General features: G+C 39.9%; 1 protein-coding gene across 2 annotated transcripts in view; it reads left to right on the forward strand.

Moving 5' to 3' along the window:
• The window catches only part of eng (endoglin), a 44,101-nt gene that overhangs the window by 20,542 nt on the left and 6,837 nt on the right, over positions 1-16,722 (forward strand). For both annotated transcript variants that reach the window (XM_084383901.1, XM_084383902.1), the window contains exons 4-11: positions 3,386-3,496; positions 7,722-7,899; positions 12,641-12,815; positions 12,914-13,016; positions 13,281-13,473; positions 14,326-14,477; positions 14,663-14,893; positions 15,080-15,146. In XM_084383901.1, coding sequence (XP_084240027.1) covers positions 3,386-3,496; positions 7,722-7,899; positions 12,641-12,815; positions 12,914-13,016; positions 13,281-13,473; positions 14,326-14,477; positions 14,663-14,893; positions 15,080-15,146 — 1,210 coding nt within the window. The remainder of the gene's footprint in view (positions 1-3,385; positions 3,497-7,721; positions 7,900-12,640; positions 12,816-12,913; positions 13,017-13,280; positions 13,474-14,325; positions 14,478-14,662; positions 14,894-15,079; positions 15,147-16,722) is intronic.

Consider the following 16,722-nt stretch of genomic DNA (forward strand, 5'->3'; position numbering starts at 1 on the left):
AAGGGAGAGAGCCAAAAGAATAACTGGAAACTGCATCAGCAAAGGCCCTTCAAAAAATGCTCTCGAGAAAAAAAAAAAAAAGTCTGAAGAGGAAAACAATTGTATCTTGAAAGCACAGGAACAAAAGTAGCAAAGGTGAGTGATCAGGGTCAGAGGCAGTCAGGACTGGGAGTTCAAAATGAAAGAATGAAAGTCACAAAAGGATGAAGGGAGGGAAACAAGACTACAAAGACAATGAAGCTCATTAGGAAAGAGTATTTAAGGAAAACACCACTGAGTTATCTCTGCGTGAGGCACAATGAACTCCATAGGAAATGCCATTCATTCATTAACTGCATGTCATGCAACGATTCAGGTGAAACTGAGGTGGTGTTTCTGGGAAGACATTGGATTAGTACAATGCAAAGTTTCTGTGATAGATAGAGACTCATGTTTTCAACTAGAATGGCATTCTTAAGAGCGCATACCTCCGCCAAGTTTCCACAGACCCATTTGATCCAATAACAAACTCGATAGCCCTGTATCACTCTAGATTTTAAACCAACCATAACTGTAATTTGAGCTCATCAGGTCTACGATCCCCATCGGATTGAACTCGCTCATAGATACCAGCCACCTGAATATGCAAGACTTTTTTCTTCCAGATCCATGCATTATTCCCTCAGAAAAATGCCCTATCTTGCAATGTTAAAGTAAGTGAGAAAACATTCCTGGATCCATTCCTTTTATCCGGATCAGCGCCAAAAGTTTATAGGGTCTATTCTAGGCCGAGACACATTCTCCATCGGTAGTTATTGTGTAATCCTACTGACAAACCAACCAACTGACCAGTGGGCACATGTAAAAATATATATATATAATTCGGTCCCTCTTATGTTTTTTATGTCTTTTTATACATTCTGAACTGGGGATGGAAAGCGAGTGTCTCGTTGAAAAGTTGAAACAACAACAAAAAGCAGGGCACCAGTGAGCAGGTCTTTTTCACTGATGATCCTGCCTCCTGGTTTTTTCAGTAACGAATGTCACCATGTATTCACCTGGGATTGCAGTGCTCCCTTTGGCCAATATTTTAAAGGAGAGGACTGAACACATTTATGAGGTGCAGCAGCCATTATGCAAAGCCCACTCTGTACAAGGCATTGCTAATATGGTCTGTGTGTGTGTGTGTGTGTGTGTGTGTGTGTGTGTGTGTGTGATGACAGATCTCTGTCCATGGCACTGGGCGTGCGAGCGTCTCTTTCCAATGCATCTGTGCTTTGCTCACAGGCAATTTGTTGATGGTCTCCTTAGACCTAATTTGTTCCGCACTGGTCTGAAAATTTCCATAGCACAGGCCTGAGCTCATCATAATTCTCTTGGATCAAGCTCTGGTAGCATCAGGTAGCAAGTAAATGAATTTAATATTAGGAATTCACACTGTTTCCCCAGCATGCTCATTGTCTACCCAGCAGGCCCGGCTCTGAAAACAATCCGCCTTCACATAAACAGAATAAAGTATTTGGTGTCAAAAGGCATCACAGATGGATGAAAGCAGAAATTTGTATTTATGAATGTTAAGTTCCCACAAAAGCATTACACTGGATTTCCAAGCTCTTTTTTTTTTTTTTTTTTAAAGCTGTTGTTCAATTCTAATACGTTGAGTCATAAAATTGAAGCAATTTCAAATCCGTGACTCTTTTACTTTCCTAAACCCAATTATCTTAGGGCTATTACGAGAGTCAAAGTAATTAGAACTAGGATTTATTTGAATTAAGGCAACCTTGGAAAAAAATGTCTGTAAACTCAAAGACTTATTATTCCTCAGTGAAAAAGGTTTACTCACCACCACTTACATCCATAACTCAGCGGTACCAGCTCTACCCAACGCACATGTGGAGCATGGTAATTAAGGCTGATTCATAGAGTGACTGTGGTGGTGATTAGCAAATCACATCGCCATTGTGTTTCCCTCAGCTGGAAATATGGTTAATGAGGTATTACATTATGTGTTAAATTATGTTAATTAGGTTTTATACACAGTATGTAAATACCACCAGGACAAGCTATTCGTGGAGGACACTGGGCTGCAAGTTAAAAAAGAAATACACAAAATTAGAATTCATCACATAGTTTCAATGCTACCAAGACAAAAAGCATACATTCATTAAACATGCAACTCACAGCACATCAGGTAAATATATGATTCTGATACCTTTTGATTTGCTTTTGACTTCTTCCTCTTGTTGACTGCATAGATACTCAAGAATAGAACCAAGCTGCATTACCTCATTAATGTCTCTGTCAATACGAAGGCAGACAGCAAAGACAGCGTCTTGTCTGTCTTTGCGAGCCCTCCTGAAATGACAGGCTCTGCTTTTTCCGGAGAGGTGTATGTGTTGACATTTCACAGTTGTGAAAATAAGGATAATTGTCACATCCCCCCCACTGATTTTTGCAATAGGGCAGAAATGGAATCAAACTTAAATTGCAGTTGGAACTATTTTTAAACTAAGTGCTGCAAGCAAAATGTCTCTCTGCTCCGTCTGCTTGAGGTCTGTTCATTTAATGATGCTCCATGCCAGATGGGGAGGTTTGCATGTAGAGGAATTGTTATATTCTATTTTACAGACAAAATGAATGCTGGTTTGAAGTCGGCATATTGGCAGATTTTGAAATCTGTGCGAAAAAGACATAATAATTATTATTACTTTGTACATTTGTTTGTGATATAGGGCTCATTGATTTCGCAAAGTCCCACACTTTAGTTCACATTTTGTAAAGTTTATATCCTAACATATTCATTTTTAATCTTGGCAGTAAAGTAAAAATATTATGTCAACAAAGCCTGTCACACATGTTTCCATTTGAGTGGACTGCACGGCTTGTGGAAGGTGGTGGAAAATTTCACATAATGTTTTCCCATGTGTTTTACCACATCCGTGTACAAAAATGTGAAAAGGCTAGAGCAGATAATAAATGGATCTGTCATTTGGCACAATTAACAATTATGTAAGTTGAGCAAAATGTATTGTTTAAACCACTGAAAACATTTCATAAAGTTTTTTTTTATTTTACCCCTTTGTTTGTTTAACACAGCGCAAACACAGCATGGCACACTCACCAAAAACTCATTATAGGCAGCACAGTAGTTCCAATATGGATGGCTTCATGGGGGTGAGTGGATATTTATGCCACACCATTTCTTTGTGTTCCTAATCAGTCCCAGTGTTCCACCTGGAGATTTACAGCACTGCCAAACTTTCTTACAACCTCCTACAACACAATCATAAACTCTGGACCCTCTGGCTTTCATACACAGTCAGAAGTTGTGAACTCATTAACTAAATACAGTACATTGGGATTATTTTAAAGTAACTTAATTATGTCATTTTTTGTCTCCTCTCAGAACATGATGTTCTCTCTGGAGATGTTTAATGCCACGCCAATGAACATCATCCTCACATCTCCAGACAAGGCCTTTGTTCTATGCAACATCAACGCCGGTGTTAACATTTACGTGAGTAATACCTCTTTGTGTTTCTACATTTCTACAACATTCAGGCTCACACCCGGCATTTTCCTGGATGCTTGATGGTCGGATGTGTGAGGAGTGGAGGGAGAATACATTAGCTTGATATGTTACACTGTTGTATGTGATTCTGAGCTTGCTATTGATACAAAAGGTTGTTTTATGAGTACTAACTAATCATAATAAATTAACAGGTTGTGGGGACAACAGTCTAAGTGGTTCTTTTTTCAGTATTGTATAATTTTGCGCTTTCTCCAGCTGTACTTAGCTTCTGTCAAGTGCCAGCTGTTGAACATACAGTCAAACTGCCACAGCTGTGCAGCTCTCCGGGCCTGTTAAGAGACAGTGTTGGCTTTCCATAGATATTCCCAAGTGGCTGCTGTGCACAAGGCAGTTTGTGTGTTTTTGTGTGTTTATTAGCCACACCATAAAATCGGTGAGAGAAGTTTAAGGGTGGCCAGAAACGAGATGGGCTGGTGGAATCGGCTGTAGAATTAATGTTCCAATGAAATTAGAGTTCCTGACTTTAACACAGTGCTCTAAGATTGTATCTGCGAATTAAATCTATTGAGGCCACAAAACAACTTTTATTCACCCACTTGAGTGTGTAATTAAATAGACAAATAATACTGTTAAGTGTTGCAGTGGTTGATAGAGTTTGGTTATTGCAGTGTGTCAGACTATTTAAATTAGCATTGGTGTGGACCTAACAAGGTGAATAAAACAAAAGATATTGCTATTAAAACAAACCACCAAGTCCTTAAATTTGGTTTTGAAATAAAGGCATTCTTAGAATATGTTGCAGTCTTTTATCACCAAACTAAACAGCCTCTCTTAAATAGGAAATAATACTGAGGTGTCCAAATAAATGAGGTCACCTAAAAGTGTACTATTAATTCTAAATGCGTTAATGATGAAAAACCTAATTTCTTACTGAAAAACATTGATCAGAGTCAGTTGTGAGACTCTGCAGACAAAGAACCTTACCTAACCTTGTGTAAAGTTATAATAACATTGGTTAAACCACTTAAGAAAGAACCCTACTACACAATTGTTTCCAAATTATTACAAACATTTTCCAAAGCCTACCGGTTCATGAAGTAAGCAGTTTCAGCCTTCTGTGCTCTTTTGTTGAGCCATTGTCTGCCTCGTTTCACAATTTGGTTTTCCCTTGTCAAAGTTGCACTTTTGTGCAATGATTAATGTGTTTTTCTCACCTTGCAGGCAGTCGCTTCATATCAGTACATCATGACAGTTGAAACTTCCTCGAGAGGAAGAATCACAATGAACATTTTATCAGCTTTATTTCTTTCCGCAAACTTATTTTATCCTTTCGCAGTCTTGGATTGTCGTCCTGGGAACACTTGAGATTTGACAGTCTGCTGCCAAACGGTAACCTCTAAAAACTAAGAGGTTCCTTAATTCATGCCACTATCATGAAGATAGAGCTTGTTGTTTGTCTTCCATGTTTGAGCTTATGACTAAATAGCTCATGAGTGCAAAGCTGTTTGGCATCTAACTCTCACGTCAGAGCTTTCCTCCCGCACATAAATGCATCACTTGGAAGACTTTTCATAAGCCATGTCTCTTTTTTACCACTTTATCACCCAAAAATAATTTCACAGTGACAAAATAGCAAAGATAAACTAATGTTTAGTGTCTTCATAACCTACTTGTCAATTCTTTTGTACGGATGCAGATTTAAACTACTGGAAGAAGCTTTAAAAAGCTGAACAATGCTTGTAAAACAGTCAGCAGTGTTGTAAATCCAGATATTAATGATGGACAAACTCCTTAAAATAGACATAAATAAATAGAATAAAAACCACAGCAGGTCATTCACAATGATGAAATGTTTATAGGAGTGTCATCAGTTAGTGATACGCTGACAGCAGCGTGACACCACATCCTGTATCATGTCCTGTCGAGAGCCTGGACAACATCGCCTGTGACTGCAGGATGTTTTCGTGGGATGAGCAGTATCACTGGGGGATAATGGTGTTTTACTGCAGATTGCAGTGCAAGAGAAACAGCATCTGTTTTGCGTCTGAGAAAGTACGTCACTGGCTTGACAGCTTGGCACAGTGTCACAATCACAGCACACAGGGTTGTCAAAAAAAAAGCAAAACATAATATAAAACATGGGGACAGCAAGATTTTTGTACATGAAGTCTTCTGACTCTTCTGAGTTATTGTTCAGTATATTAGCAATTTGTTAGTCACAGGTATTTTACTGTATTTAACACACTATTTAGTATAACATATAGGGTGCAGCCGTGTCAAGCCACATACAGCATAGAGCATCTGGTAAATTTTCAAAATAAATCACCCTGTGCAGACTCGGGATCTACAGCACAACAAAGTTGGAAAAATATTAACAATAAACACAATTTAAAAGGTCAAAATATAAGGCATATATATATATCAATATCAAGGAAAAATTATGAAATAAACCTAATCTGAGCAAGTCAACGATATCAGGCAGGCCTGACCCTCCGCTTCTGAAATGCTCCTGGTGGGATATGAAGCCACGTGGAGGACGGAACAAAACCCTGACTCACAAGGCATAAGCTTTATCATCTATAACTCATACATCCTTTGCAAGGAAATCTTACAGGGAAAAAAGTATCATCAGAACTTTCTGTAATAGCCTCCAGACCGAGATTTGCTTTTCTCTGAAAACATCTTTGAGTTTATCGAACTGATTTAATGGAGACTAATCTAAGGTAAATTCCACTGTTATCATTAAAATGACGACTATTGTTTCCCTTTTTATTCCCGTCTGTCCTCTCAGGCCTTCCCCGTCTTCCTGGTTCTATCGTGACTGGTTTTCCCTCTTTTATTTTTGGAGTTTCCCTTCACACTATTTTTGATCTTGCGTCAATCAAATATTCATGTAGAAAGGCTGATAACTCCCTCGGGCTTACTTGGCTTTCAACATTTTTTTTTTTTCCTGTCTTGCTTTGTGACACAAGGACACACACGCAAGTAGTCACACATAGCAGGCAGGTCAGGAGGGAGATTTTTGTTATTTCAACAAGCATTTCACACTTTATAAACATGAACAGGATGACTCATAGAAAATACAGTTCTTTCTAAAATTACTCAGCGTACACTACGCTTCTATTTTCATCATTTTGGTTAAATGCTATGAGCTGTTTCCTCAAACGTCCATCTCTACAGCACTTGCGCTATTGACTATGAAAGGAAGCTGAATAATTGTTGAGTCAGAATCCAGTAATTATGTGTCACACTCTCCATGTATGGTAGATTTTACAGCTGATGAAATGAATGAATTAAATAATTCAAACGTATCAAAATACTAGGCCCATCATACTGTCTAAAGCTCCGTTTATTTGAATTTAAAATTGCACTGGAAATAGAAGATTTCCCAGAAGTATTTCTGGCCAATGATCTCGTTGTACTGTCCTATAAAAGTTTGAAGAGCTTCCTTGAGCAGAATGGACTGTGTCAGTGGGTTTAAGTGTTTACAAAATGAAGAGGCACAGTACTTATACAACACTTTATTTTCCACTTAAGCCCTTTGGACTGCTGAAGAAGAGAAGGACAAATCACTACAGATTAAGATACATTGAAGGTTGAGCCAGAAATAAAACACATTTTTACATATGTCTAACTGTCTAAAAGCCGACTGTAGACAATATCCACTCCTCTGTTCCCCTGCCTTCTTATTCATGCGGAGCTTAATGTAAACTCCATTATTTCCCATTGGCCCAGACGAGGAAACAGCGTTGTCCAGTCGATGAGATGGATGTATATATTTATACCTTGTATGGAGCCAGATTCCAGCCGACTGTGGTGACGCACAAAGCTAAAAAAGGTCCCATTTCCTGGCCCCACTCAGGAAGCAAAGGAAAGACCATGGCTCCAACAGGGTTGTGCAACTGGGCTCGTGCACACTTAACCATAATAAACATTTCTTTTTAACAGGACCCTGCTCAGAGAATAGAGGGAGAGTTGGGTGGAGTAATAGAGGAGAATGAGAGGGATGGGCAAACATGTTTGATATGACAAAATGTGAGCAGCCATGAGGTAAATATAAATAAATATAAAGCTGACTCACTCAATTCTGTGTTGTTGTAGCAATGGGTGACAGACAGACTCGTGCAATTTGGAACGTAGGTGATTGTGACTGTTCTCTTTCTGGAAGTAGTATTTAATGAAGCTTATTGACTTGGCCTCTACTTTTCAGGTAAGCAACAACTCCCAAATTGGCACACATGCTAATCAACATCCTAACAACATCCACAAGCAAGAGATGCCCGCTGAAGTTGGAGAGCTGGTCGAGTGGGCCAAACAGAAGTTTGGGGGTGTGACTTCATTCACAACAATCCGAAATCTGATAAAAATAACACCGACAGGAACAAATGGTGAGAATTATTAATATTTTCAAAATATTTTTTATTACTTGTGGGCTGTGTTCGCCAGTTTGGGAGGAGTCAGTTACAATGTATGGTCATAGTGAGAGAGCATTACAGGATTCCATCATAAAGAAGGACTTTCTGCTCGCCCAAAAGTATTTAAGATTTATCAACCTTGACACTATGCTTATCTGGAATATGCTATCTGCATCTTTGTTTGGTCTGAGACAATATTTCTGGTGCTGAAAAGAGCAAAGTAATTGCAGTCGGCGACACATACAGCTTCAGCTTACATAACTCAGCAGCGAGTCTGTAATCAAGGATGGATGCACTGTTGTTTCCAGGGCTCTCTCTGCCTACTAACCTCTTCTCTTATCTTAAGTGTGTTCTGATGAAATCACTGAGAAAGCACTGTGCTGTGATGAAGACCACACTGGTCTAAAAAAGCAATGTCTGCATATTCTGTCAGGCTTTTTGTTTTTTTATGTTTTAGCCAAAGGACCGAAAAACTATACTTGTTATTCAGTAATTCTTAATATATACAACAGCTTTTTCAACCAAAGATGGGCAAATCGGAAGAAATCAAACATGCTGCTTTTAACATTTTTCTTTTTAAACCAGAAAATATATTACTCAGTCCTTCAGAACATGTACAGAGTTGACAGAGAGATGTGACAACAATGGCAGCCCCCCTACGTTGCTGTACGTACAGAACCAGACCCCATGCTGTTTTGATATATGGTTTCCGTGTGTTAGCCAAGCATCGGCTGCCATATGTCCACTCTCCTACAAAAGGGAAGAGGGAATGTACAGTCTCTTGAAATATGTTGCCGTCTCACTTTTCTATAAAATATATAATTCTAAAATCCAAGAAAAGTCCAAGAGGAAGCAACCCCTTATAACAAGGAGAAACACTGTCGGGCTCTTCAATTAAAGGGGCACTATGTAGGTTTGGAGAAGAAATTCAAACTCAGGATTTTGATATTTACAATATGAATGAAGCAATAATACAATAATTTTTTTCACAACTCAATAAACAAGCTGTTCTTAGAGGAAAATAAGGTTCCTAGAACGCTGTTTGACGCTAGAAAGTTGGCAGGGTCCGCCACATATAAACAAGGTAAAACAGTATGAAATGTTGTTTTCCTTTAAGGTCAGTTTGTTTATTTAGTTTGTTTAGGCATACAAAAATCAATTAATGAAGATCTTTCTCTTCTGATTACAATTCCTTCCCCCAAAATACATAGTGCACCTTTAAGCTCCTCTGCGTGTTTTAAATATAATGTAATAAACCTTAAAACTGTATCTGGGGCTGCCATTCCACAAGCGGTGTAATGGAACATAGTTGATCCGTGGCCCATACGCCCCCGCCCACCACCACCGCCAAGGTTCAGCATGCGTGTGAACTGCTGATTAATTGCAAAATTTAAAACACCTGCTTTTGGAATGGAATTTGGTTTAACAGGCTGTCCACTCGAAAGACCTCCGGGGGCAGGGGGTATTTTAACTTTAATAATTCATATAAATTGAACTGACCTACCTTCTAGTAATGAACCTTGTAAACACCATAAAGTAACAAAGGAAGCAGGGCTAAAAAAAAAAACCCCAACCTCTTTTCTATTTGCCTTGGCTCGTGTTAAAAGGTCATGTAATAAGAACAAACGGCTATCAAAACATCATAATGTAATTACTTCACAGTAATGTCACGTTGGACAGACTACCAAAACAGCAAAACGTGAAGTGACAGGAATACCTTTCCTTGAGATTCAATAACTTAATTGTGATATGACACCTCCGGCTAATCAATGGGGTCATTTGTCCACTTTTAATTTAAAAATTAAGTATTTAATTTTTATGTAATTTAAGATTTTATTTTAACATTGGACATCTTGAACGGTGTCAATTAATTAAAGACCATTTACAGATGGTCAGCAGACGGGAAGCCAAGTTATATATGTGTTCTTTTGCATATTTAAAACTAATCTGATCTGTGGCTCACAACAGTGATATATTCCGAACCGTGAGTTTTGTGATCTGTTGCACTCCTACTTTCCAGCCCAGCTATGCCTTCTGACCAGAAATCGACAAGTTGCATTTGCTCATTTAGGGGCCATTAGTTCCTCACTTAATATTTCCATCCATGTTGTGTCCATACTCACACGTATCACAGTTTACATGTACGTACTAAGACTGTTGATACGTATTAGCACAGGTCTATGTATGACAATTCTCAAAATTAATCCTCTAATCCTGTTTCATACACAGCAGTGAGCCAAGCAACATCATGAGCAATAAAAGCAGCAATTTTACGCACATGAAGCACCAAGCATGTGGAGCTTTGACTTTGCAACCAAACCGATTTTGTACCGTAAATTCCAAAATAAGCAGCTCTACTGCTGATTTAAAAGCTACGCAAACCTCTTATAATGATGCATGTTTTCAAATATCCGCCTGTTCACAACAATCTCAAGTAGTCAGTGCAAATCCTTTGCCTTCTTAAGGTAAAGTTCTGGGGGACTGAGCTTAACGTTCTCAATGCTGCCATTGCACGTGACAAAAAATGTGCAATGGGAAGCGGTGGAAAAATGACCAATGGTGCTGAAGATGGAGGCACAGAAACACTATGATTTAAAGTGAGCTTTCATGGCATGAGTGAAGGCTGGACAATAAGGATGTTATTTGCTGCTTTTGCCAGCAGCGGTAGCAGTGGGATGCTCAATGCAAGCACAATTATTTCCGAACAAAGCCTCCTTAGGGCAGTCTGAGCAAAAGCAGAGCTCTTGGCATGGGTCTGGGTAAAAGTGAGCAGCGGTGATGCTGAATAGTGGTGGCTACTTTTATGACCAAGGTTTTTTTTTGTTTGTTTTAACAGTATTTTGCACGAGTTATATTATAATCTTTGTTTTTATGAAAGCCTGTCCTTCTCCAGGTCTATCAGCTGTGGGGCGATACAGGTTAACGTTCCTGTCTGGCAATTGTATACTGCTCTTTTCCCATTTTGAATGTGCTGGTTAAATTGTGATGAAATGCTGTGTTTTCAGCCACTCTTAATTTTAGCTCGTGTTTTCACTGACTCATAGTCCACAAGGGCATTCAAATTACTCAAGCAGAGGAGTTTACAGTACATCGCTATTTCGTTGTATCCCTTGGCCCGTAATGGGGTGTTAGGTGAACTTGCGTAGGCCTTGTTGTAGGCGTTTAAAAAGTCTGCGCAATACACAGCTGGATGTTGCCAAGCTGAAGGCTCGTTGAAGAAAAAAAATCCTGACATTCAAGGTTACTTGGATGTCTGTGATTTGAAATTCAGGTCATCTTATAGCCAGCGCAAAAGAGGTTTGTTTAGCAGTGTTAAGGAAACTACTTTTTAATTCGAGGTGTCCAGCTACAAGCCAGTCAGGATGTAGTAACTAAAAGTTAAAATTATTGTAGACGTCTGTAGGCTTCAAAGAACGTTGATAAGAGCTGGTAGTTTCTTTCTATGGACAGTAGCAGTGAGGTTAAAGGTTGAGTTCACCCAAAAATTTAAATTCAGTGTCGCAACATACTCCTAAACACCTGGAGCAGTTGGAGACTTGTTTTATAATGCAAAAAAAACACAAAATGACTCTGGCGTAATCCAAGTCTCCTGAAGCCAAGAGATCCCATATTGATTTCAGAAGATGCCGCCATCTTCACTTTAGGTGCTAAGCTAAAAGCGCAAGCTCGCACTCGATCTGAAGTGGGTGGGTTTATACAAGAAGTGGGTGTCTTTTCAAATCACTTTGGGATCTCTGAGCCTCTGGAGACTTGGATTACCCCGAGCGAGCTGCATGGAGCCATTTACGTTTTAAAAAAAATATATTTTAAAAGTCACACATCTGCTTCAATTGTTTAAGAGAGTACTGCAGTGCTGTCTTGCCTTGAAGCTCAAGAAATGTTTTGCAGACTACGAAACAAACATTTCCATCACCATGGGGATGAGTAGATAATGACTAATGACTGAACTTTAATCACCTCTCATTGCACTTTAATAGAAACAAATCTCAATCGCGGAAAAATGTCTCAAACCAGGCCTGGGACATGATCTACTTCCACTGCGTCCACCTCCATGTGCTCAGTATGTTCCGAACACTCATGCACTTGGGCTCAAAATGCTGCAAATGGTGTGATGACACTGTATGGAGTGCTTTGGGAAACATGTATCATCCCCATTTCCAGCATAGTGTTTTGAAACAAAATGTGCGCAGCAATTTGAGCACTGCACCAGGGTGCACCCGTAAACCATCTGTCACCATTATTTGGTCAAAGGCTGAGCATCGTGCACTCTCATGAGGCTGCTCTTGGAACATCCTCCATAGTGGGGAAGACAAGGTGCTAATGTGGCTGCCCTAGCAGTTTGGTCTCCTGTTGTACACTGTCCTATGGCTCCCCAGTGCTGGCTACTGAGTAAAAAACTGTCAGTCCTGTTACCAGCCATGCTGGACAGGACCCTCAGAGCATCACTCTCAGTGAAAGTACCCTGTTCAATAAATAGAAAAAAATAGGCTTTAATTGCAATGGCTTATTGCTTATTGCAGCCACTACCTCCCTGCCACAATAAAGTATTTAAACAGAAGTGCCGGCTGTCCATTTTTTGGAGCCATTGTCTTCTTTATTATATTGGATTATGCATGCAGAAGTAATTTTATTGCTTATAATTTCCACTGGAATGTCATTTTTGTTTTGCGAACAATGAATGAACAATGATGGAAAATTGTTTATGGCTTTACAGGAACCAAACCTGGCTCTCCGGACTGCATCCTAAAAAGCGAAGATGCACTCGAGAAACACTTTATGAAGATCGAAGCAGAGCCTTTGGCTGGCTCCTTCAAATCTTGCTCCCCACAGATGCCCAGCAATGAACCTGAGCTCCACATCATAAACATTCCAGAGAATGGCAACGCTTGGTAAACTTTGCGATTGACAAGAAATCACATCGTATGTTTTGTTTTGCTATCGCTGTTGAAGAAATTTCTCTTGTAATTTCGGATTCTTCATTCTGCAGCAATGTATTTGTTCGTGTGGACAGTAAGAAGACCAGCGTCTTTCTGCGAGGCCCTCAGGGCACCACATGGACCTTCGTCAACCTACAACTCACCCAGTTTGGTGTAAGCTTACACCTACACACACTCCAGTTGTTAAAGTTAGCATTTTCATCGTCCCACAATCACATGTGAGATACAATTTATTGAGAGGATAAAGACTCCACTCTGTGTGCTTACATTGTTGTCAGTAGTGTGATATAGCTGACAAAATGACAGTTAAATGATTTCTCATGAACAATACCTGTTAAAATGTGCTTACTATTGAGTGACTACCTGCACAACACAGTTTCTAAGTGATTCATTTGAACTTCTCTTCTCTTTTTACAGTCTAACAATGTCATCATGCTGCCCAACATGGGACATAAACTCCAGCCAAAACTTACAGTGAACAATGACAGTGCAGAGAGTGTACAAAGGGAGGCTTTAATGTACTTTAAAGCCAGTACCTTCACCAGCTATACTGAACTCATGCCAGAGGCCTCTATGATTTCACTGGTTCTCGGAAAAGAAGACCCAGTAGGTAAGACGATAAGAGATCGAAATTTGGTTTTGACTAGGGCATTTTTTTTTTTTTTTTTAAAAAGAGAGGAGATGGAAAAGGCAATAGCCCATACACAATTCATGTCACAAAGTAATGACTGCTTCAATAATCATTATCACATCATCATCATGATCATTATCATTATCACATTCAGTATAGTCTTTTCCATACACAATGTGCCGTGCTTTGCTGCAATGTTAATGAAAACTTTTTAGTTTTCTTTAAGTTCTCAGTTTGAGTTCAACTGTTTTTGCTAAATCCTAGAAACTAGCAGCTATCTGCATTAAGGGCGCTAGAAATTAAAGAAACAACATTAACCCAACCAACATATTAAACATACAAGGTGTCTTGGCAGCTTGTTAACAACCTTCCCTGCCACTTCTATAAAGAGTTCTGACTCAAGTAGTCTGCCATGTCCATGTTCACTCAGCACTTCTGGAGGTTAATAACTTCCCTTGGTTAAATATACAATGATGAGACACAGGGTAATGAGAAAAAAAACTGTTTATTCCATGGACATGACCAAAACAAACACAAAATATAGTCCACCGACATGAAAAATTGTTGCTCCACATTCTGCTCTGTTAAAGCTGAGCTTGCACGCTGCATTTTAAGGAGCCAACTCCAAGTCTACTGAGCACAAACACTAACAGGACTAACAACACACAGCAATCAAAAGTACCATACAAAAAAACAAGCCTGAGAGCAAATCTTACATTAAACATGGCCAATTATTTTAATTCTAATAAGCAATTCAAATCAATGTTCAATCAATATTATATGATTTATCTTTCGTTGATTATTTTTTAATTTCGGCCGTTTCTCTCTCAGTTCCAGAAATAGTAACGACGCCAGTCATTCCCAATACAACTCATGCCCCTCAGCAGATGCCTCTGTTGATGCAGCTGTACACCTCCCCTGACTACCGTTCTCCCCTGGACCCTAGCACCAAGGTGCAGAGCGACAAGAGGATTTATGCAGAGGTAACTAACCTTTCTACCCCTTTTCACATCTCCAACTCAAATCCTGCTCAGAATTTGCTAAAGATAAGGTGGATAATGCAGCTAATTTATAATATTGGTCAGTCTGTCCCAGACATTTCAATGCTGATGCCCATTTGAAAGATTCATTGTTGCAGTTCATTTGATCTTTTCTCTGTTTCCTGCAGATTTCAGGGCACACACTAGGGGATATTGCCTTGAACATCAAGGTCTTCAAGTGCTTTGTGCGCTCCAAGAGCCCGTGCCCTGTAGTCAAAGAGCTGCCCTTCATACCGGAGGCCTGCTCCTCAAATTCTTGTCCTAACAGCACCCGACTCAGCTTCTCTTTGGATCAGCTCCAGGAGCTGACGTCTACCACGTGGGACCTGGAATGCGCCGTCAAACTTTGCTACAGTGAGGTAGGAGTTAATCAGCTACTTCTTGCTCATACTTGAAATAGACCATGTGAAATGAAAGTGTTTATTATTCATAAATAAAACATTACATTGAAATTAGTAACGACATGTAAACATGTAAAACATGTCCTTTGGTTGGTTTTTGTATTGAGGTTGATCAGTTTTTTTTTTCTTTCACCACCTCACTAGAAATGTGGAGATGGAGGAAGAGTGAAGAGGAATCTGGAGGTTACACAGCCGTGTCTGCCACCACCAAGTGAGTTCAGTTTAAACTCCAAAATATGGATCAGTAAACTTTTTGAGTCAAGCAAAGCTTATTCATATTATTTATAATGTTGCCTTACCCAATCTTGGTCTTGTCTCCACTTGTTTAACAACTGATTTCTGCCGTGTCTACGCACAAATCTCAAATTGTTCTTAGGTAACTGGGAAAAACAATTCCTTACACATCAGTATACAGAATGCAAAAATGTCCTGATCGACACAAAATTGTGGGACTGGTTGTCCAGATGCTGTCCTCTCTTTACAAACCGTCACCGTGAAGATGAATGTAATTCTCTGTCTGAACTTTCAGAATCATTTTTTAAATTGTGCAACTTTTTGAAATTTCCTTTTTTGCCCTCAGGACTTAATTGCTAGTCTGGTGCTCGGCCGTTGAATTGCCACTTGCTGCTATAATTTTCATTTCTATTGTTGCTTTCAGTGCACGACAAGTGCTGTGCGGTCGGTTGTCATAGCAGTAAACTCAGGATATGCAGTGAAGCCAGTAAGGGGTTGTGGGGCCGGGCCTCGTCCTTTAGGAAGGTCTGCAGGCTGACCTTGTGGCCACAATCAGAAGTAATGGCCCTCAGGGGAGGGGGGCGAAGTCCTTTGTGTTTCCAAGTGGGTCTGACTGTGTACGCTGTCCAAACACAGCCACTGGTCTCGGCGCTATTGTCGGACCATTCAACACAGTAGACTCAAACGAGGAAAGATGTCTTTCTTCAAAGAAAGAATAGTCTCCAGCCAGATGATTAATCTCCAGGAACATTCTAATGATTCAGTTTGTGACTAAAAAGACAAAAGGAAGTGGATGTTGATTAAATAGGGGATCACCTGGAGTTAGTTGGGATTGTTTTGTAAAGCTGATAATGGATTTGTTTATTCTTTTAAGCTTCCTTTATCCTCCAGAGATGAAGGTTGCAGCATACTGCAAGTGTTGAGGAAGCTGACTAAACTACTCATCCGTGCTTTCCTGTGTCCTGTTTGTCCTCCTCTTTGCTGTTATGCTTTAACGTACGTAATTAGAGATGTTTTTTCTGGAGACTGCTGAAATACAGGAATCGAACTAGCTGTAAAGGAACAATGGTGGTTCGGTATGTCTGTTTATTAGGGTTCCTTTCATTAGCCCAGCGTCAGATACAAGGGTTATATCAGCAGGACTAGCAGACTGCATTCCGTCACGAGGCTTCGCTGGGAAGGGCTGAGTGCTCCATTCAGCAATCATTCCTGTTTTGTAGTTTTCGTACAGAGGGCTCCAGGGAGTCACAGCACAGGCCTGCTGTCTGTATCCTCCTCTCCACCTGCACTGGAGCTTCTGCTTCCTGCTCCTGTTTACTCAGCTTTGCTGTCAAAGCCTCACTTGTACAAACCAACGCAGCAACTGATTACAGAAAAAAAACGTCTCAAGAGAAAGCCTGCTCGAGTTTCTGTGATGTTTCTGGCCCGTTCGGGGTCAAGGAATGTTCCTTGCTGAGAGATCAACAAACGAGGTCGGCCGTCTGGATTGCAGTCGGTTCAAATGCCCACAAGATGTCACTGTTTCAGTGCTCTGATTCATATTTAATTCAGTT

The sequence above is a fragment of the Pagrus pagrus genome (genome assembly GCF_965226575.1).
Source record: "Pagrus pagrus genome assembly, chromosome: 19".
Lineage (NCBI taxonomy): Eukaryota > Metazoa > Chordata > Actinopteri > Spariformes > Sparidae > Pagrus > Pagrus pagrus.